The 22,655-nt window shown below is 39.5% G+C and overlaps 1 protein-coding gene across 4 annotated transcripts in view; it reads right to left on the bottom strand.

Moving 5' to 3' along the window:
* Positions 1-22,655, bottom strand: part of VPS8 (VPS8 subunit of CORVET complex) — a 263,256-nt gene that overhangs the window by 16,551 nt on the left and 224,050 nt on the right. For all 4 annotated transcript variants that reach the window (XM_033211937.1, XM_033211939.1, XM_033211938.1 and 1 more), the window contains one exon: positions 13,381-13,434. In XM_033211937.1, coding sequence (XP_033067828.1) covers positions 13,381-13,434 — 54 coding nt within the window. The remainder of the gene's footprint in view (positions 1-13,380; positions 13,435-22,655) is intronic.

Here is a 22,655-nt window from a genome sequence, read left to right as displayed (position 1 = left end):
ATGGCACATGTATACATATGTAACAAACCTGCACATTGTGCACATGTATCCTAGAACTTAAAGTAGAGAAAAACAAACAAACAACAACAACAAAACGAGAGCCCAGCCAATACCACTGTCATTCCAGGGTGACTGCAGACATACCCAAGGCTACACCTACTTGAGAAACAATATCAGAAGCTTAATATTGTGGAGAAAAATAGACTTTACTAAATTCATCTAGCCAGTCATCAATAACAAGCCCTTGGGGGTAGGGGGACCAGTATATAGGGTATACAATATATTTTTCTAAAATGTCCAGTTTCCATTAAAAAGTTATGAGGCATGCAAAGAAACAGGAAAGTATGCTCAAACTCCAGGAAAAAAAGCACAAAACAAACTGGAAGAGTAAACAGATGTCAGATTTAACAGAAAAATATTTCAAAATAGTAATTATAAATATCTTCACAGAACTAAAGGAAAGCATGGCTTACAAAGTAAAGGAAGGTATGATGACAATATAACATCAATAGAGACAGTATCAATAAAGAGATACAAATTATAAAACAGAATGAATGAAAATTCTGGAGTTGAAAACTGCAACTGAAACAAATTCACAAGACAGGCTCAGCGGTTGATTTGAGCTAGCAGAAGAACTGGTGACTTGAAGACAGTTCAGTAGAGATCATACAAGCTGAACAACAGAGAGAAAAAAGAATGAAGAAAAGTGAACACAGTCGCAGAGAAATGTGGAGTTATCAGCTCAACATATGCATAAAGAGAGGACTAGAAGAGGAGAGAAAGGAGAGGGAAAAGATTTGAATACATTATGGCTAAAATGTTCTACGTTCATTGAAAAACAATAACCTACACATTCAGGAAGCTTAACAAATTCTAAGTAGGATGAAAACAAACAGATCCACAAACAGATACATCATAATAATTTATCTGAAAGTACATAATAATGTAATGCCAAAAGTCAGTAACAATGTGAAAAACTTGAAAACAGCAAGAGAAAAATGACTAGTAATTTATAAAGAACCTCAGTAACACTAACAGCAGAAACAATGGAGGCCACATATTCAAAATGCTCAAAGAAAAAACTGCCCACTAAGATTTCTATATCCAGCAAAGCTGGCTTTCAAAAATGAAGGTGACATAAAAACTTTCCCAGCTAAACAAAAACTGAGAGAATTTGTTGATAGGCAGACCTGGCTTATAAGAACTACTAATGCAATTTCTTTGCCATGAAAGCAACTGACTATGGAGGGTAATTCAAATCCATGTTAAAAAAAAAAAAGGAACTGCAAAAGGTAAGTATGAAATTATAAAACACAATATAAATGCATATTTGCTTTTTTCTTCTAATAACTTATTTTAAAAAGCAATCATACAAAGTGTGTATAAATGTTGGGCTTGTAATATGTGGAAACGTAATATATGTAACATTTGCACAAAGGAGGTGGGTGAAAACAAAGCTTTTACTAAGCTAAGGAAATGACTACAGATGGTAAAGTAAAAACTACAACAACGTATTGTTGCATTTGTAACATTACTAGATGCAGTATATCTAACAATATAACTATATATGTACTATATATTACTAAAGGCACTAAATATATTTTGTTGTATGTGCAATACCACAAAAGTGGGGGAAAGGGAATAAAACTATATAGGAGTGTGTATATATAAATGGAATTAAGCTACTTTAAATCAAAAGCTGAATATGAAAAGCTAAGATGCATATGGTAAATCCTAGGCCACCACTAAAAAAACCTGAAAAACTGTTAATTGTTAAAGACTTCATCAAAAAGATATAAAGCACCATTTATTACATTGGGAGTCCTTTCTCTATTGCTTGTTTTTGTTGGCCTTGTCAAAGATCAGGCGGTTGTAGGTTTGAGGCTTTATTTCTGAGTTTTCTATTCTGTGCCATTGATCTATGTGTCTGTTTTGTAACAGTACCAAGCTGTTTTGGTTACTGTGGCTTTATAGTATAGTTTGAAGTCAGGTAGTGTGATGCCTCCAGCTTTGATCTTTTTGTTTAGCATTGCTGTGGCTGGTTATTCATGGTCTTTTTTTGTTCCACATGAATTTTAGAATAGTTTTTTTCTAATTCTGTGAAGAATTATGTTGGTAGTTTGGTAGGAATAGCACTGACTGTAAATTGCTTTGAGCAGCATGGCCATCTTTATAATACTGATTCTTCCAATCCATGAGCATTGACTGTTTTTCCATGTATATGTGTCATCTCTGATTTCTTTCAGCAATGTTTTGCAGTTCTCCTTTTAGAAGATATCTTGGTTAACTATCTTCCTGGTATTTCATTTCGTTGTGTTTTGTTTTGTGGCTATAGAAAGTGAGATTCTGTTCTTGATTTCATTCTCAGCCTGAACACTGTTGGTGTATAGAAATGCTACTGATTTTTGTACATTGACTTTGTATCCTGAAACTTTATTAAAGTCATTTATCAGTTCGAGGAGCCTTTGGCGGAGTCTTTAAGATGTTCTAGGTATAGAATCATATTATCAATGAAGAAAGATCGTTTGACTATGTTGTTTCCTATTTGGATGCCTTTTATTTCTTTCTCTTGCCTGACTGCTCTGTCTAGGACTTCCAATACAATGTTGAATAGGAGTGGTTAGAGTGGACATTCTTGTCTTGTTCCAGTTTTCAAAGGGAGTGGTTCGAGCTTTTGGCTGTTCCGTATGATGTTGGCTGTGCGATCTGTCAAAGATGGCTCTTATTATTTTGAGTTATGTTCCTTTGATGCCAAGTCTGTTGAGGGTTTTTATCATGAAGGGATGTTGGATTTCATTGAAAGCCTTTTCTGCATATATAGAGATGATCATATTGTTTTTGCTTTTGAATCTGTTTATGTGCTGAATCACATTTATTCATTTGCTTATGTTGAACCAATCTTGTATACCAGGAATAATGCCTAGCTGATTGTGGTGAGTTAACTTTTTGATGTGCTGCTGGATTTGGTCTCTGGTATTTTGTTGAGGATTTTTGCATCTATGTTTATCAGGGATATTGGCCTGAAGTTTTCTTTCTTCATTGTGTCTCTGCCAGATTTTGGTATTAGGTTGATGCTGGCTTCACGGAATGAGTTAAGGAGTCCTTCCTCAATATTTTGGAATACTTTCAGTAGGACTGGTACCAGTTCTTCTTTTGGTAGAAAGAAGTATAATTCGATAGAACTTGGTTGTGACTCCATCTGGTCTAGTGCTTTTTTTGGTTGGTGGGTTTTTTATTACTGATTCCATTTTAGAGCTTAATAATGGTTTATGCAGAGTTATAATATATTCTGGATTCAATCTTACGAGATTCTGTATGTTTCCAGGAATTTATCCATTTCCTCTAGAATTTCTAATTTGTGTGTATAGAGTTGTTCCTGATATTCTGAGGATCTTTTCTATTTCTGTGGGATCAGCTGTAATGTCATCTTTGTCATTTCTGATTGTATTTATTTGGATCTTCTCTTTTTTCTTTGTTAACCTAGCTAGTGGTTTATCAATGTAGTTTATTTTTTCAAAGAACCAAGTCTTGGTTTCATTCACTGACCCCTTAGCAAATAATTTTTTGCTAAGTCTCCAAAAGCAATTGCGACAAGAACAAAAACAGACAAGCGGGACCTAATTAAACTAAAGAGCATCTGCACAGCAAAAAAAGCAAAAACAAAAGCAAAAATACACACAAAACAACAACAACAACAAAACTATCAAGAAAGCAAACAGACAACCTACAGAACAGGAGGAGATATTCTCAAACGATGCATCCAACAAAGACCTAATATCCAGACTCTATAAGGAGCCAAAATAATAAGCAAAAACCAAATAACCAAATTAAAAAATGAGCAAAGATCATGAACATACACTTCGCAAAAGAAGACATAAAAGTGGCCAAAAAACATATGAAAAAATGCTCAGGATCACTAATCATCAGAGAAATGCAAATCAAAACCACAATGAAATACCATCTCACACCATCAGGATGGCTATTATTCACAATAGCAAAGACATGTAATCAACCCAAATGTCCATCAATGATAGACTGCATAAAGAAATCTGGTACACATGGAATACTACACAACTATAAAAAAGAATGAAATTACATCCTTTGCAGTAACACAGATGAGCTAGTGGCCACAATACTAAGCAAATTAACATGGAACAGAAAATAAAATACCACATGTTCTCACTTATAAGTGAGAGCTAAACATTGAGCACACATGGAGATAAATATGGGAACAATAGACCCTATGGAATACTAGAGCGTGGGGGGTACTATGCTCACTACCTGGGTGACAGGATTCACACACTAAACCTTAGCATCACTCAATATTCCCATGTAACAAATCTGCACATATATACCCTATATCTAAAATAAAATCTGAAAAAAAGATACACAAATGGAAAATAAACATATGAGTCAACAAACACTCATCATCCTATATCATCAGGGAATTGTGAATTTAAGAAAATGAGATACCACTGCATACCTATTAGAATGGCTAAAATTCAAAACACTGACACCACCACACCACCAAATGCTGGTGAGGATGTGGAGCAACAGGAACTCTCATTTACTGCTGCTGGGAATGTAAAATGGCACAGCCACTTTGGCAGACAGTTTGGCAATTTAAAAAATGTAAAGATAGTCTTACCATATAATCCAGCAATAACGGTCCTAGGTATTTACATAAATGAGTTGAGATGCCCACACAAAATCCTACACATGGATATTTACTGCAGCTTGAGTCACAACTGTCAAGACGTAGAAGCAACTAGGATGTCCTGCAGTAGGTGAATGGATAAACAAATTATAGTCCAAGCAGACAATGGAATATTACTCAGTGATAAAAAGAAAAGAGCTATTAAGCCATGAAGACACTGAGGAACCCTAACTGCTGACTGCTGAGTGAAAGATGCCAATTTAGAAAGCCTACCTACTATGAAATTACATGCCATTCTAGAAAAGGCAAAACTATGGATACAGTAAAAGGATTAGTAGTTGCTGAAAGTTTGGGGAGAAAGCAGGATACATAGGTGGAGCACAGGGATTTGGAGGGCAGTGAAGCTATTCTGTACGATGGTGTAATGGTGGATACATTTCATTATACATTTATCAGAACTCACAGAATATACAACAGAGTGAACCGTAATGTAAACCATGGACTTTAGTTAATAACAACATATTAATATTGCCTCATCGATTAGAACAAGTGTATCGGATCGATGCAAGATGTTAATAATAGGGGCAACTGTGGGGATGGGGAGGGAAAGTGAACATATGGGAACTCTGTGCTTACTGCTCTACGTTTCTGTAAACCTAAAACTATGGTACTCCTAAAAAATAAAGGCTATTAATTACAAAAATTATTAACAAAATCAAAATGCTTACTGGACAACCAAATTTTGGTTAAGCTTCTTTCCTTTCCCCAAGCCCCTGAACTCTGACCCAGAGTACAGAATCTCTCCTTTCAAAGTTGCTTCTGAGAATCAGCTGACCACAAGGAAAAGCATCTCTGATCAGCTGTCCATTCCCTCCACCCACTCCTTCACACCTTGTTCTTTTTAGCATTGTTTACCCACCCCCTCTTAGGAAATATATTTCCTTTCTGTGCGATCTTTGAGACCCTTGCAGATCTTATGGTTGGAGCGTTCCCCTTACTGCAATAGCCCCCTCACCTCTACTGCAGTGATTCTTCTGCATCAAGTCTCTTCTTACATAAATCCAGATTTTTCTTTGAAAGACAATACATTCTATTAGTTTAGGCTGTTTAGTTAGTTTTAACTAAAATCATTCACCACATCAGTGAACATGCAACTTGGTTTTTAAAAAAAAACAAACAAACACAAAGTCTTACTCTGTTGTCCAGGCTGGAGTGCAATGGTGTGATCTCAGCTCACTGCAACATCTGCCTCCTGGGTTCAAGCAATTCTCCTGCCTCAGCCTCCTGAGTAGCCTGGATTACAGGTGCCCACCATCACGCCTGGCTAATTTTTGTATTTTTAGTAGAGATAGGGTTTCACCATGTTGGTCAGGCTGGTCTTGAACTCCTGACTTCACATGATCTGCCCGCCTCGGCTTCCCAAAATGCTGGGAATACAGGCATCAGCCACCGAGCCCGGATGCAACTTGTTTTTAATACAATTACAGGCTCGAAAGATTTTTTTTTTTTTTTGAGGCGGAGTCTCGCTCTGTCTCCCGGACTGGAGTGCAGTGGCCGGATCTCAGCTCACTGCAAGCTCCGCCTCCCGGGTTTACGCCATTCTCCTGCCTCAGCCTCCCGGCTCGTAAGATTTTAACGCTTCAAGGGATCTAAAAATCAACTAGTCCCAACTCTGACCAATGGCAGGAGCTTTGAGCAATAGATATCCTGTCACTGACCAAACACCTCTAGTAGTAGGTAATGTAGTGTCACTCAAGATAGCTTGTTCTGCCGTTAACGAAATTCTCATATCAAGCTGACATTTCCATTCACATAGTAGCTACCCACAGGTACCAGTTCTGTCCTCTCAACAATTAAGGATGTCTATGCTTTCTTCCAGGTACTGTCCTCCAGATCACTGCCCTCCAGGTGTCTAAAGGCAACTAGACTCCAGCTTCTTCACATCCATAAAAAGGCATCTGTCTTGCTGAGGTTTTCAACTCTGCTGATACAAAAACAAAGACTGAATCATGTTCTCTGTTTGCTTTAATTGTGGCAGTGCTCAGTAGAGGCAATGAAGTCATATTTGGAGTCCTATTAAGACAAATACTCTAGAGAAGAAGCATCTATATCAATCAAGGGCTATCATTTTGTTGTTTATGAGAACTCACATCTTTGCAGGAAAGAGTTAAGGGTGAGGCATCAAAAGGTGAATGTATCTTTATTTTATTTAAGCCTCCATCAAATGATGGCTAGAAAATGCTGCATCTATCTCAGTGTTTTCATTTCATGTTTCCCTTGACTTTTGTGAAACTACCAACCAGCCATTCTTAGGGCCAGTCAGCTGAGACATTGTGGCCAGCTTTTCCGGTTGTTATGGAAACAGTGGCTTTGTGAGGCTTTTTCCCTTAAAAAAAAAAGTCAACCTGTAATTCAACAAAAATTATGAGCAAGTATAGCTGTCTATATTGCTGACATAAGCAGCAAGACTGGGAATTGGTTATAAAAACCTTACTTCGTAAGAACACCTGGAACCACCACCAAAAAAAAAACAAAAAAAAAACAAAAAAAAAAAACAGCCAGGCATGGTGGCTCATGCCTATAACCCCAGTTACTCAGGAGGCTGAGGTGGGACAATCACTTGAGCCCAGGAGTCTGAGGCTGCAGTGAGCTATGACTGTGCCACTGCACTCCAGCCTGGGCAACACAGAGAGACACTGTCTCTTAAAAAACTCAAAAAATCAGCTCCAAATTCTTATAACCTACCTGAATACTTAACAAACTGAAAATCAACTTCTGAGAGGCTTGGCTATGACATCCACCAGTTCAGTCACCATTAACATGTAAATGTTACTGAGAGAAGGAACTGTATTTCTTCACTGTCCTTTGTCCCTCTGCCCTGGCACCTAACAGAGGCTTGCGGAGTATCTACTGAATGGACTCACAGAACTACTGGAAAGGCTTTCCACTGTCTCATTCCCTGTGCATTGTCCCTAACTGGAAGAAGTTGCTTTGAGGAGAACAGCTGTGGATCCTCCAGTGGCACCAGCAGCCTGAGGATAGTCTTTAGCCAGAGCACCTGGCCCCTCAGCTTCTGCAAACACACTGGCAGAGAAAGCTGATCTAAAACCAGGAGTTGCTCAGAGAAGTAACCATGTACCTGTGATCAAGGCATAAGACAAAATGCTTTCTCTAGTTATCATAAATGTAACAGATCCAACTTTTCTGTGAAAATTCTTGGTTGGTGTTTCTTTGGTAGTTAAGAAGAGATGCATCATAGCTGAGTGGTGTCTGATGCTGCCCCGAACTAACTCTTCTGATCTACCTTAAACACTGTCAACACCTCCATTTGGATCTAGCCTGGGGAACTCACTGCAATGGGTTTTATGTCAATTTTTATCTGAAGGCAATGATTCCTGATTTTTAAATTTCTGGTCATACATGATCAAACACTAAAGGTCCAAGGGAACCATGTGTATCTTCCAACTCCGTTACTGAAACTATTAATTAGGGCCCACTAAGAAGAAATTTTATATAAAGTAAATATATGCCAATTTTATATACAATAAATATTGCCAATCTAAAGCTTTCGTAAAGAATATCTATAATGCAAAATGCTAGTAAAAAGATACATGTTGTGGGTTGGGCATGGTGGTTCATGCCTGTAATCCCAGCACTCTGGGAAGTTGAGGTCAGGAGTCTGAGACCAGTCTGGCCAACACGGTGAAACCCCTTCTCTCCTAAAAATACAAAAAAATTAGCTGGGTGTGGTGGCATGTGCTTGTCCCAGCTACTCGGGAGGCTGCGGCAGGAGAACAGCTCGAACCTGGGAGGCGGAGGTTGCAGTCAGTCAAGATCACACCACTGCACTCCAGGCTGGGTGACAGAGTGAGACTCCATCTCAAAAAAAAAAAAAAAGAAAAAAAAAGATACATGTTGTGGAATGTGAAGCGCACTCTGACATGCAGCGGCAGAGCGGAACAGTGACATTCTAAAGAGTGACTCCTACATGAAATACCTAAAAAGAAGCCCCAGGAAGTTAGCAGAGTCCTACAGAACATGACTCTGGTTTCCTTAGCAATTGAATCCAGCTCTTGGTAGGGCCAATATTGACAGCAGAGTCACCAAACACTTCCTTCAGTTATCGGTCAACAGAGACTTTTTAGCTAAATCAAGAACATTACTGCTTCCTTTGTGTTTCCTACACATGTCACTTTGGCAGTCGCTCTGTTCAACAGACACTACTGCTGCTTCCATCTGTCAATGCAACTTTGGGAAGAGAGACTGTAGCTCAAGGATAAGAACCAGAATATATACATAGATGTACATGAGCATACAAGCATATCAACACAAAAACATATACCCAACTAAGGAAGTAATAATTAGGTGCTGAGTTTCACACTGATCTTCAGGTAAATCTCTCTCCGAGTACTGCTGATTCAATAAGGAACTGGCCATGCCTGGGAGACAAGCCTGAAACAATAATGATGTTTCATTTATTTTTCCTCTAGTCATCAGAGCCAGAAACTTCTTTTCCCCCTCACTTCTCATAAACAACCAGGGAGTCCTATGAAATCTCTTTCGTGTATCTCTCATTTATTCAACAACGAACGAGTGGCTACTTTGTTCTACACTTAGGGATACAACCTGTAAACAAGACTGACGTGGTTACCGCTCTGCCCTCACGAGGCATATGGCCTAATTGGAGATGGGCATTAAGTAGAGAGGCAACCTCAACCCATCCAGGTATTGGTAGGGACTAATTCAGGGTGCTATGAGCTCAGGGAAGGAAGGACACTTACTCAGATTTAAGGAGAGTGTCAGGGTTTTCTGGGAGAAAAAATAGCTAATATTTGAATCCATCTAATCTCTTTACTCCATTAAGATAGCCTAGGGTTAGGACCTTTTTTCTTGCCTGGACAAATATCTTACTCTTCTAATTGGTCTTTCTGCTTTTAATCTTACCTTTGCTGGAAACCTTATCGTCAAGATAGAAAGCAAACTTCACAGACTGGGGTTCTTTGTGGTCTGAATCCCTATTTATCTTTTACCAGACTTCTCCATGTTTTCATATTATATGGAAGACATGCAGAACCACTCCCATTTCCTACAATGTGTTATACTCACCTCCATCTGCCTAGGTTACCATTTCCCTTGTTTCTTAAGACTAGGTCAAACTTTACCTTTGCGGGGAAGCCTTTCCTGACCCCTAATCTGGGATGGCCATCCACTACGATATATATTTTCAAGTAAGTATAGATGGCATAAACAGCGTGATAATAAGTATGTGCTATTTACTTTTGGGCTTCAACTCAGGAATGGTCAATGGCCCAAATTAAGAATCTATATTTCAGGAGAGGCCAGCTAACATGAACTCCACAAGGCAGCCACTCAAAAAAGCTCTTCAGCTATTCTATGTTCACCAACACTAAGACTTGGCTCATTAGCTTAAAAATGGAAATATTTTTATTGGTGAAAGTAATGACCTGTTAATCACCATGGTGAATATTGGAAATGGACTCTCATTGATAAAGTAAAAGATATTTGAGATATGTATATTGAATAAAATATTTTAGAGAGTCCCAACTTTTGCATAAACCAGGAATAAGTCTGCATCTGATAACAAAGGAATGCTGCCCGGGCCACTTGTGTCCAGTCATCGGCTTAGGAAGCGTCTGTTTGCCTGATGCCGATTCTAAGAGTAACAGAATCCTGCTTCTGTAATGTCACATCCCTTACAAGAGGTCAGACACCTAAAATGACAAAGAGCTGGGACATTACTCAGTTTGAAAAATGGGTTGCAGAACCTATTTCTAAATGAGTATTTATTTAATAAATGCCTATATACACGGCAGAATTTGCTCTCACTCTAATGTGATAACAGTGTTGTAGGGGAGCAGCTAACCATTCCTCAAAGTTCTTCATGGAGGTTTCTGCCATAAAGAACGTAAGAACTGCACTAAGTTAGCCTAGTCATCTCAGAATAGGGCCTTTCCTTGGCGCCTTCACAGAACCCTGTGCACCTTCCATGGTATGTGTCAAGGTGTATGGTAACTGTCAGTTTACCTGTCTACTTTTCTCAATAAATGCTGAGGCCTTTGAGAACAGGACCTCATCTCTAGTCCACTGTTTATCTCAGTAACCAGTGTAACAAAATACAGCTGGCTGGGCGTGGTGGCTCACGCCTGAAATCCCAGCACTTTGGGAGGCCGACGCGGGTGGCTCACGAAGTCAGTAGATTAAGACCATCATGGCCAACATGGTGAAATCCCGTCTCTACTGAAAATACAAAAAAATTAGCTGGGTGTGGTGGTGGGTGCCTGTAGTCCCAGGTACCCAGGAGACTGAGGCAAGAGAATCCTTGAACCCAGGAGGCGGAGGTTGCAGTGAACTGAGATTGTGCCACTGCACTCTAGCCTGGGCAACAGAGTGAGACACTGTCTCAAAAAAAAAAAAAAAAAAGACAGTCGCTCACGCCTGTAATCCCAGCACTTTGGGAAGCCAAGGCAGATGGATCATGAGGTCAGGAGTTCGAGACCAACATGGTGAAACCCCATCTCTACTAAAAATACAAAAACTGGCTGCGTGTGGTGGTGCATCCCTGTAGTCCCAGCTACTCAGGAGGCTGAGGCAGCAGAATCGCTTGAACCCGGGAGGCAGAGGTTGCAGTGACCTGAGATCGTGCGACTCTACTCCAGCCTGGGTGACAGAGGGAAACTCCATCTCAAAAAAAAAAAAAAAAAAAAAAAGAAATACAGTCATCCCTTGGTATCTGTGGGGAATTTACTCCAGGACCTCCTGTGGAGGCCAAAATCCATGGATGCTCAAGTCCTTTAAAATGGCATGGTATTTGCATATAACCAGTGCACATCCTCCCATATACTTTAAATCATCTTTAGATTACTTATAATACCTAATACAATGTAAATAGTTGTACTGTTTTTTATTGTATCATTATTTTTTATCATTTTCCCCCCCAAATATCTTCAATCTGTGGTTGGCTGAATCCACAGATGCAGAACCCACAAATGTGAAGGTTAGACTATACTTGCTGAATGAACAATATTATACAAGCAGCATGATAAAGTAAGAGGACATCTGATTAGGAGCCGGGAGACCTGCATTTTAATACTAGTGTCAACAACAGCTTGAGTACTTACTATATGTCAAACACAATGTTAGACTCTTAAACAGTAGAGTATTTCCTTTAATCTTCAGGACAATTCTGAGAGTAGCATCACTATTTTACATAAGATGAAACAGAGGGGCCAATTTACACAAGGTCATTCAGATAAATAAGTAGAAGAGTAAATCTTTGAACCCAAGTCTAGTGGTATCCAAAGCACATGCTTGACATCACTATGTTAGAAGTGTATTCCATAGCTAACACTGGAGAGCCAAGACAAAAAATTGGAATCCCTCTGGATTCCCATTTCCTCATCTATTTACTGAGTGAGACTAAAATGACAGGCTCTCCCCACTCTTCGCGTTACAGTGTGATGGTTCTAAGTATCAACAGTCATTGCCTCAGTCTCGCCTGCCCCTACTGCCTTGACAAGCGTGAAAGAGGATTTTTATATGCAGTGTGTTATAGACCTTTTCAGACAACATATTTTGTTTTTAGACTCTTCTCTTCTGAAAAAGTCTCAGGGGATTCTGAAGTCAGAGGAGGGGGACCCATTTTTGGAACACTGCTTTGAAGCTAAAACCTGCTGTTAGTCAACAGAGCCAGCAGGTGGTTACTTTTGTTCTACAGTCCTTCACTGATACGGATGCTGGCTGAAATGGTAAAAAAGGGCAAGGAAAAAAAACACTTTGACTATTAGAGAAAGAAAAATGATGAAAGAAACGAGCAGAAATGTCAATTTGTTTACCATGTTTCAACCGCACTTTTGCAGCTGGATAAAGGAAAAGATTTTAGTGGTTCTCTTGACATCATCTATGCATTGCTCAGATAGGGTGTGAAACAGTCAGACCCTATCTGTGGTCACAAAGCTTACAGTCAGGAACTGAAGCGGCACACATGAGAGCTCTCTTCTGCCAGTATTTACTGAAGATCTTCTCATGTGCTGTTAATATCTCAGGCCAGTTTTTTAAGGCACAGCTCTGTAGAAGTAAAGCACATTTTTTTTTTTTTTTTTTGAGACAGAGTTTCACTCTTGTTGCCCAGGCTAGAGTGCAGTGGCTTAATCTCGACTCACTGCAACCTCCGCCTCCTGGGTTCAAGTGACTCTCCTGCCTCAGCCTCTGGAGTAGCTGGGATTACAGGCATGCACCACCACGCCTAGCTAATTTTCTATTTTTAGTAGAGATGGGGTTTCATCATGTTGGCCAGGCTGGTCTTGAACTCCGGACCTCAGATGATCCATCCACCTCAGCCTCCCAAAGTGCTGGGATTACAGGTGTGAGCCACTGCACCCGGCCGAAGTAAAGCACATTATTAAGACAAACTATATAGCTTTCCTCTGAATATCTTTCACCTGCTACCATGATACCATTCCTGGTGTAGAAGATGGAAATTCTAGAAACAGATAGTTGCTAGGAGACATGTCAAAACCCAACTTGGCTTCTCTGGATGAGCCAAGAAGGCCTGGAGACATGTCATTAAAGCATCTAATCAGAAATAATCCTGGAGAGCATTAAGATGATTAAAAATCACTGCCATGTTGAGAATATTGTTCCACATAGGAGAATAAACATGCAGAAGAGGAACTGGTTTTTTGCCTTTATTAAAACAAACTCACCTTTTTAGCAGTGGGATCCCCTTTGGACTGATGATATGATGGAGACATTTTTACCTGGAAGAAAAAGGCAAACATGTTAATACCCTTTCAGTTATAGTCTAGTTTTGTTTGACCCACATTCAAAATAATTCAACTAGAATTGGTATAACTAAGATAAAACAGACATTTCCAGAGGAAATTAATTGAGTAACAGATTTTTTCTTACACCCCCTTGAAATTTTTCTGGAGATCAAAAAATCAGTAGTGACTCAAGAAAAAAATATGATTTGGGTAAGAAAAGTGGGACAGATGGTCTAGATGGGTTTTAACCAAATGGTGAGGGACTAAATAGATCTTTGGTGATCATGTTAAGCAAATGAAGTAATAAATGATCAGCATTTCTTGCAGAAGGTGACTCAAAATCTCTATTGTGATGTAATATCCCTTTGAAGCAAAGCATGGACAGAAGAGTTTGATAATAGTGAAGGATTTAGAAAAAGTATCAGCCAAACCATAATAAGATGATGTTTAGTCCAAGGAAGAAAAGATAATGGTACAGAAATATCTTTAAATATTTGAAAAGCTGAAATATAGGGATTTCAGATTAGACAAATGAAAAAGACCCAATTACATGCTGCCTACAAGAAATACCATTTAAATATGAAGGCTCAAATAGGTTAAAAGGAAAAGGATGAGACAATATACCATGATAGCATTAGATTATTATTATTATTATTTACTTATTTATTTTTGAGACAGAGTTTCGCTTCTGTTGCCCAGGCTGGAGTGCAATGGCATGATCTTGGCTCACTGCAACCTCTGCCTCCCAGGTTCAAGTCATTCTCCTGCCTCAGCCTCCCAAGTAGCTGGGATTACAGGCATGCACCACCACGCCTGCCTAATATTTTATATTTAGTAGAGATCACCTGACCTCAGGTGATCTGCCTGTCTTGGCCTCCTAGAGTGCTGGGATTACAGGCATAAGCCACCGCGCCTGGCCGATAGCACTAGATTTTAGAGCAAAGACTACTATCAGGTACAAAAAGGCTCATCCCATAATAATAAAGGGGTCAATTCATCAGGAAGATACAACAATGCTAACCATCTGTGCACCTAATAACTTAAAAATACATGACGCAGGCCGGGCGCTGTGGCTCAAGCCTGTAATCCCAGCACTTTGGGAGGCCGAGACAGGCGAATCACGAGGTCAGGAGATCGAGACCATCCTGGCTAACATGGTGAAACCCCATCTCTACTAAAAAATACAAAAAACTAGCCGGGCGAGGTGGCAGGCGCCTGTAGTCCCAGCTACTCGGGAGGCTGAGGCAGGAGAATGGCATAAACTCGGGAGGTGGAGCTTGCAGTGAGCTGAGATTCGGCCACTGAACTCCAGCCTGGGTGACGGAGTGAGACTCCGTCTCCAAAAAAAAAAGAAAAAAAAAAAAAAAAACATGATGCAATCATGCAAAGAACTATGCTGAGTGAAAGAAGTCAGATAAAAAAGTATATCTATTTTATAGTTTCATTAATCTAAAATTCAAGAAAATGCAAAGTAATATACTGTTTAGTTTGTAAAGATAATCAGTGGTTGCCAGGGAACAGGAGGGAGGGATTAAGCAAATTTTTCGTGGTGATGGGTAGAGTCATTATCTTGACTGTGGTGACAGATTCATGAATGTATACATATGTCAAATTTATACACTTTACATATGTCCAGTTTATATCAGTTATTACACCTCAATAAAGCATTTAAAGAAATTTGAAGTGTATAACTAAAGCAGTGGTTAGAAGAATTTACAGCCCATATGTTATTTTGGAAAATAAGAAAGGTTTAAAATAAAGGATCCAAATTTCCAATTTAGGGAACTAGAAAGAGATCAAAGTAAAACCAAACTAAGTAGGGAAGAAGTAAATAATAAGCAGCAAAAATCAATGAAATAAAAATAAAAATAAACAACCAAGAAAATTATCAGAGTCAAAATTGGTTCTTTGAAAAGATAAATAAAATTGATAATCTACTATGGAGCTTGATCAAGAAAAGAAGACTATAAATTACCAGTATCAGCAATGAAAGAGGATATATTACAACATGCAACATCATTTACAGATATTTAAAAGATAGTAAGAGCCTTTTGTGAATAATTTTATGCCAATAAGCTTGACAAATTAAATGAAAAGGATACATTCCTTAAAAACAGAACTTACACAAATGGACCCAAAACAGAACATATGAATAGCCTTATATCTATTAAATAAATTCAATTTGTTATCAAACATCCTTTTGCAATGAAAATTCCTAGCCCACAGGGTTTCAGCAGTGAATTCTAGCAAAAATATTAAATATACAGAGACCAGAATATCTACTTGTTAATTTACAGGGGTTAGTCCATTCTCATGGTGCTATTAAAAAATTCCTGTGACTGGGTAATTTATAAAGGAAAGAGGTTTGATTGACTCAGTTCCACATGGCTGTGAAGGCTTCAGGAAACTTACAATCATGGCAAAGGGGAAGCAAATACATCCTTCTTTACAAGGCAGCAGGAGAGAGAAGTGCCAAGCAAAAGGGGGAAAGCCCCTTATAAAGCCATCAGATCTCATGAGAACTCACCCACTATCACAAGAACAGCATGAGGGTAACCGGCCCCATGACTCAAGTACCTCCCACCAGGTCCCCTTCCTGACACATGGAGATTACGGGAACTACAATTCAAGATGAGATTTGTGTGGGAACATGGCCAAACCATATCAAGGGCAAAATATAATTATTACTATAAGTAGTTCAATGGATACTAGATACTATCTGACTAGAATGAGGTACTGGTAAACAGTTACAAGATCTCAAGCCTCTTTCAACTCTAATTATAAGAGACTATAATATAGATGATAAAGATATTTCCTATTACCGTCGCATCGCTATTCAAGTAGGACCACGCTGCAGGTTTTGTTTAACCTCTCTGATTTTAAGAATAACTTTAGGAAACACACTTCAGCTCAACAATCAAAATTGCTGGCTGTCCAGACTGTCCTTTCAGATTTAGTAGATCTGCAAAAATTAGACTTGACAGTCTTTGCTGTAACATACCATGACATTCATACTCTGGAATTCACTCCAGATGTACGATGTAGCTTGCTAAAAATGATCCAATTTTAACTTCTGGTATGCTTTTTGAAAAGGGAGAAAACAGATTTTCAAAGCAAAGTAGATATTTAAGCTTAAAAAAGTGACCTCATGAAAGAACCTGCAGACTTTTAGAAACAAGCCAAGAATTGGATGTGCTGGTGGACCATTTATTGGAGAAGGCTGTTCTCTACAGATTAAGTCAGAACATGTTTGAAGTGGCAACAGAAGTGGTCCAGCATCCCTCATGAAAGGCCTTATTTTTTCACTTAACAGGATTCCTTCTGGAAATGCCTCAGGCAATGAAGCTTAAAAGAGACACTTTAAATACAGGTGTGCAGACACTAGATCTGGGGATATGGATGATATACTAGGCTAGGGCCTTAATAATGCTGAACTTTTTGTGATCTTTGTTAATAAAATGATTCCTGACTTAATGAAACAATCTGAGCTGAAGTTTAAAAGCAATGTGAATTCTTCTTCATCATCTTGTTTTTCGTTTTTTTTTTTTTTTTTTTTTTTGAGACGACGTCTTGCTCTGGTTGCCCCAGCTGGAGTATAATGGCACAATCTCAGCTCACTGCAACCTCCACCTCCTGGCTTCAAGCAATTCTCCTGCTTCAGCCTCCCGAGTAGCTGGGATTACAGGTGCAACCCACTATGCCTGACTAATTTTTGTATTTTTAGTAGAGATGGGGTTTCACCATGTTGGTCAGCTAGTCTCGAACTCCTGACCTCAGGTAATCCACCCGCCTTGGCCTCCCAAAATGTTGGGATTACAGGCATGAGTCACCACATCAGGCCTTTTATTGTTGTTGTTAAAATAGGGCTAGGAATGGTAGCTTATACCTGTAATCCCAGCAATTTGGGAGGCCAAAAGGAGGTTGGCTTGAGCCCAGGAATTTGAGACCAGCCTGGGTAACATGGCGAAATGCCATCTCCACAAAACATTTAAAAATTAGCTTGGAGTGGTGGTGTGCACCTGAGGCCTCAGTTACTTGGGAGGGTGAGGTAGGAGGACTGCTTGAGCCCAGGAGGTCCAGGATGTAGTGAACTATGATCACACCTGTACTCCAGCCTAGGCAACAGAGTGAGGCCTTTTTAAATCTTTAAAAAAAAAAAAAGTCTTAATTTTTCTGATTACAAAAGAAATACATGTTCAGTCACGGAAATTTAAGAAATATAAGAGCTTCAACAAGGCAAATAAAAAGCACAATCCAATCATACAGCAATAACTGCTATTAAAATTTGGAATCACTGCTTTGTGATCTATGTTGCACATTATGAATGTTTACTTTGACATATCAATATTCTTGTACTATATGATTTTTTATGGCTACAAAGCAGTTCATTCACTAGAATGTCTAGGCATGGTATGCCTAGACATACCATGACTAATTTAATCAACTGTGGGCTATTGGTACGTTTAGGTTATTTTCAATTTTTAAAAATTATTTTTAAAAATGTTGTATCCTTGTATATAATATTTGGCACACAAACTCGATGATTTCTGTTGGACAGATTCTTGTAAGTCCCTGCTTCAAAGGGTGTAACCATTTAAAAATATACATTACTACTTTTTCTTCAGACAAGATGGGTCCACAAATCCCTTTCCTATAATTCTGACATCCAAAAAGTTCTGAAACCAAAAGGATTGTTTAAAAAATATTTTTCACACTAAAAGTCATCTGGCAGCAAAACCTGGCCTGAACCAAAGTGAGACCATTTATAGTCTTTACTTATCTCTCAAAAGCATTTAATTATGAAATAAAGACTAGTCCATACCAGGAATTGTTGGGAACAGGCCCCCAAATCTGGCCATAAACTGGCCCCAAAACTGGCCATAAACAAAATCTCTGCAGCACTGTGACATGCTCGTGATGGCCACGATGACCACGCTGGAAGGCTGTAGGTATACCGGAATGAGGGCAAGGAACACCTGGCCCACCCTGGGTAGAAAACCGCTTAAGGTGTTCTTAAACCCCAAACAATAGCATGAGCGATCTGTGCCTTAAGGACATGTTCCTGCTGCAGATAACTAGCCAGACCCATCCCTTTATTTCGGCCCATCCCTTTATTTCTGGTAAGAAATGCTTTTAGTTAATCTATAATCTATAGAAACAATGCTTATCACTGGCTTGCTGTCAATAAATATGTGGGTAAATCTCTGTTTGAGGCTCTCAGCTCTGAAGGCTGTGAGACTCCTGATTTCCCACTCCACACGCTGTATTTCTGTCTGTGTGTCTTTAATTCCTCTAGCACTGCTGGGTTAGGCTCTCCGCGACCGAGCTGGTCTTGGCAAGTGGTGCCCAAACGTGGGGGCTCAAACCTGAGTCGAAGGGTAGCCAGAGTGACAGCTGGAGAATGTGGAACTAAGCTGGAGGACACCTGAGTACTCTTAAGCGATCCCCGTGGTGAGTAAGAAGGGGAGCTTGGAAGCATCAGGGTAACAATGGGACAAGTGGGCTCTGGTTCATTCCACCTTGGAACCTTTTCACACTAATGATGAGGAGGAATTAAGAGTACAATGAAATAACAGAAGAGGTAAGAGAGCAGGTCTGTTTGCCAGCTAAAGCTAAAGCAGCAAAGGAGGAAGGAGGAAGAGGTTCATCCCTACCCTTCCACACCCCCTCATTATTTCGAAGAAAAAGAGTGGCCTGATCCTCCAGATCTTTCTTTTCCAGAGGATACTGGGTGAAAAGTAGTTGCCCCAGTGACTGTTCAAGCAGCACCTTGAGCAACTGCTCTCAGTTCGATTCAGGCAGAAATTCAGCAAGCTAGAAGAGAGGGTGATTTAGAGGCTTGGCAGTTCCCTGTTAGAATGCACCCCTATAATAAACAGGGAAATATTATAGCTACATTTGAGCCTTTTCCTTTTAAATTACTCAAAGAATTTAAACAAGCTATTAATCAATATGGACCAGGTTCTCCTTTTGTAATAGGACTGTTAAAGAATGTTGCTGTTTCCAGTCACATGATTCCTACTGACTGGGACGCTCTTACTCAAGCTTGTCTAACTACTGCTCAGTTCTTACAATTTAAAACTTGGTGGGCAGATGAAGCTTCCATTCAGGCTGCTCACAATGCCCAGGCCCAACCTCCAATTAATATAACTGCAGACCAACTTTTGGGGGTTGGCAGCTGGGTTGGTTTAGATGCACAAGTGGTCATGCAGGATGATGCCATAGAACAGCTTAGAGGAGTGTACATTAGGGCTTGGGAAAAAATCACTTCAGGAGGAGAACAACATCCTTCCTTTAGTGCTGTAAAGCAGGGACTGAAAGAACCATATGCAGATTTTATAGCTCAGTTACAGGAGTCTCTTAAAAAGGTGATTGCAGATTCAGCTGCTCAGGAAATAGTGTTGCAGTTATTAGCTTTTGACAATGTTAATCCTGGTTGCCAGGCTGCTCTGTGACCTATTAGAGGGAAAGCACATTTAGTTGATTATATCAAGGCCTGTGACAGTATTGGAGGTAATCTGCATAAGGCTACTCTGCTAGCCCAGGCAATGGCAGGACTGAGAGTGGATAAAGGAAATACTCCGTTTCCTGGAGCTTGTTTTAACTGTGGGAAGCATGGTCATACTAAAAAAGCATGTAGAAAAAATCAGCGAGTCAGGCTGCCAGTTGAAGGAAAAAAGAAAACTGCTGAGCCTGAAATATGTCCAAAATGTAAAACAGGAAAACATTGGACTAATCAGTGTCATTCTAAGTTTGATAAAGATGGGAACCTGATTTTGGGAAACGCCATGAGGGGCCGTCCCAGGCTCCGTTCCAAACCGGGGCATTTCCAGCTCAGGCCATTCCCTCACCCCTGTACAATGTCTGTCTCCCACCATAGCTGGTAGTGCCGCAGTAGATTTATGCTGTGCAAAAGCTGTGAGCCTTCTGCCTGGGGAACCCCCACGAAAAGTTCCAACAGCAGTCTGTGGACCCTTGCCAGCAGGGATGATAGGATTACTTCTAGGAAGGTCTAGTTTAAATTTAAAAGGAGTGCAAATACATACAGGAGTCATTGATTCAGATTACAATGGGGGAATTCAGATTGTTATATCTACTTCTGTTCCCTGGAAAGCAGAGCCAGGAGAGCGTATAGCACAGCTCCTGATTGTGCCGTATGTGGAAATGGGGAAAAGTGAAATTAAATGAACAGGAGGATTTGGAAGCACAAATAAACAAGAGAAAGCAGCTTATTGGGTAAATCAAATTACTGATGAACATCCCAGCTGTGAAATAACTATTCAGGGAAAGAAATTTAAAGGTTTGGTAGATACAGCGGTGGACATTTCAATCATTTCTCTACAACGCTGGCCGTCCACATGGCCAATTCAATCTGCTCCATTTAACATAGTTGGAGCTGGTAAAGCCCCTGAAGTATATCAAAGTAGTTATATTGTGCATTGTGAAGGGCCCAATGGACAACCTGGGACTATTCAACCAATTATAACTTCTGTACCTATGAGTTTATGGGGAAGAGATTGATTACAACAATGGGGAGCACAAGTTCTAATTCCAGAACAATTATATAGCCCTCAAAGTCAACATATAATGCATGAAATGGGGTATGTCCCTGGTATGGGATTAGGAAAAAATCTACAAGGTTTGAAGGAACTGCTTCAAGTGGAAAGACGAAGTTCCTGCCAAGGTTTAGGAGATCATTTTTGATGGCAGCCATTGTTAAGCCTCCAGAACCTATACCTTTAAAATGGTTAACAGATAAGCCAATTTGGACAGAACAATGGCCACTAAGTAAAAGAGAAACTGGAGGCTTTAGAGGAATTAGTTACTGAACAATTAGAAAATGGACACATAGCTCCAACATTTTCCCCTTGGAATTCTCCAGTTTTCATAATTAAGAAAAAATCAGGTAAATGGAGAATGTTAACGGATTTAAGAGCCATCAATTCAGTTATACAACCAATGGGGACATTACAGCCAGGATTGCCTTCTCCTGCTATGATTCCGAAAAACTGGCCTTTAACAGTCATAGATTTAAAAGACTGTTTCTTTACTCTGCCCTTAGCTGAGCAGCACTGCACGGTTGGCATTTACAATTCCTGCAGTAAACAACCTGCAGCCTGCTAAGCGTTCTCATTGGAAAGTGTTGCCACAAGGCATGTTAAACAGTCCAACAATTTGCCAGACGTATGTAGGACAAGCAATTGAACCTACTTGTAAAAAATGTTCACAGTGTTACATTATTCATTATATGGATGATATACTTTGTGCTGCCCCCACTTGAGAAATATTACTCCAATGTTATGATCACTTGCAAAATTTGATTTCTCACACTGGTTTAATTATAGCTCCTGACAAAATTCAGACTACGACTCCTTACTCCTAGTTAGGGGCCTTAGTAAATAACACTACCATTGTGCCACAGAAAGTAACCATACGTAGGGATCAATTGAAAACATTAAATGGCTTTCAAAAATTACTAGGGGACATTAATTGGATATGACCTGCTCTAGGCATTCCTACCTATGCCATGAGTAATCTGTTTTCTATCCTTAGAGGAGATCCTAGTCTCACTAGCCCTTGGCAATTAACAAAAGAAGCTGAGGCAGAGCTGCAGCTAATCGAAAAGCAAGTCCATAAAGCTGAAATAAATAGATCCAGAAAAGACTCTAGATTTGCTAATTTTTCCAACTCAGCATTTACCTACTGGTGTTATTGCCCAAGAGCAGGACTTAGTAGAATGGCTTTTTCTTCCACATACAAATTCACTGACTCTAACTCCTTATTTGGATCAAATCGCTACTATGATAGGAAATGGGAGAACTCGGATTGTTAAATTACATGGATATGATCCTGGAAAAATTACTGTTCCTCTCACGAAGGCACAAATACAGCAAGCTTTTATAGTCTTACTTGGCAAACCCATTTAGCTGACTTTGTGGGTATTCTCGATAACCCTTTTCCTAAAACAAAACTGTTTCAATTTTTGAAATTAACGAATTGGATTCTCCCTAAAATAACTAAATTTAAGCCAACTGAAGGTGCTGGGAATGTTTTTACAGATGGGTCTAGTAACGGTAAAGCTTCTTATTCCGGATCAAAAGGTAAAATTTTTCAGACGCCCTATACTTCACCTCAAAAGGCGGGGCCTGTAGCTGTAATTGATGTATGACTGCTTTTGATATGCCTGTTAATGTGATTTCTGATTCTTCATACAT

This window comes from Trachypithecus francoisi, unplaced genomic scaffold (genome assembly GCF_009764315.1).
Source record: "Trachypithecus francoisi isolate TF-2019V2 unplaced genomic scaffold, Tfra_2.0 Lachesis_group0, whole genome shotgun sequence".
NCBI lineage: Eukaryota > Metazoa > Chordata > Mammalia > Primates > Cercopithecidae > Trachypithecus > Trachypithecus francoisi.
The sequence above is the reverse complement of the archived record's forward strand: the minus strand, read 5'-3'. Positions and strand labels throughout refer to the sequence as shown.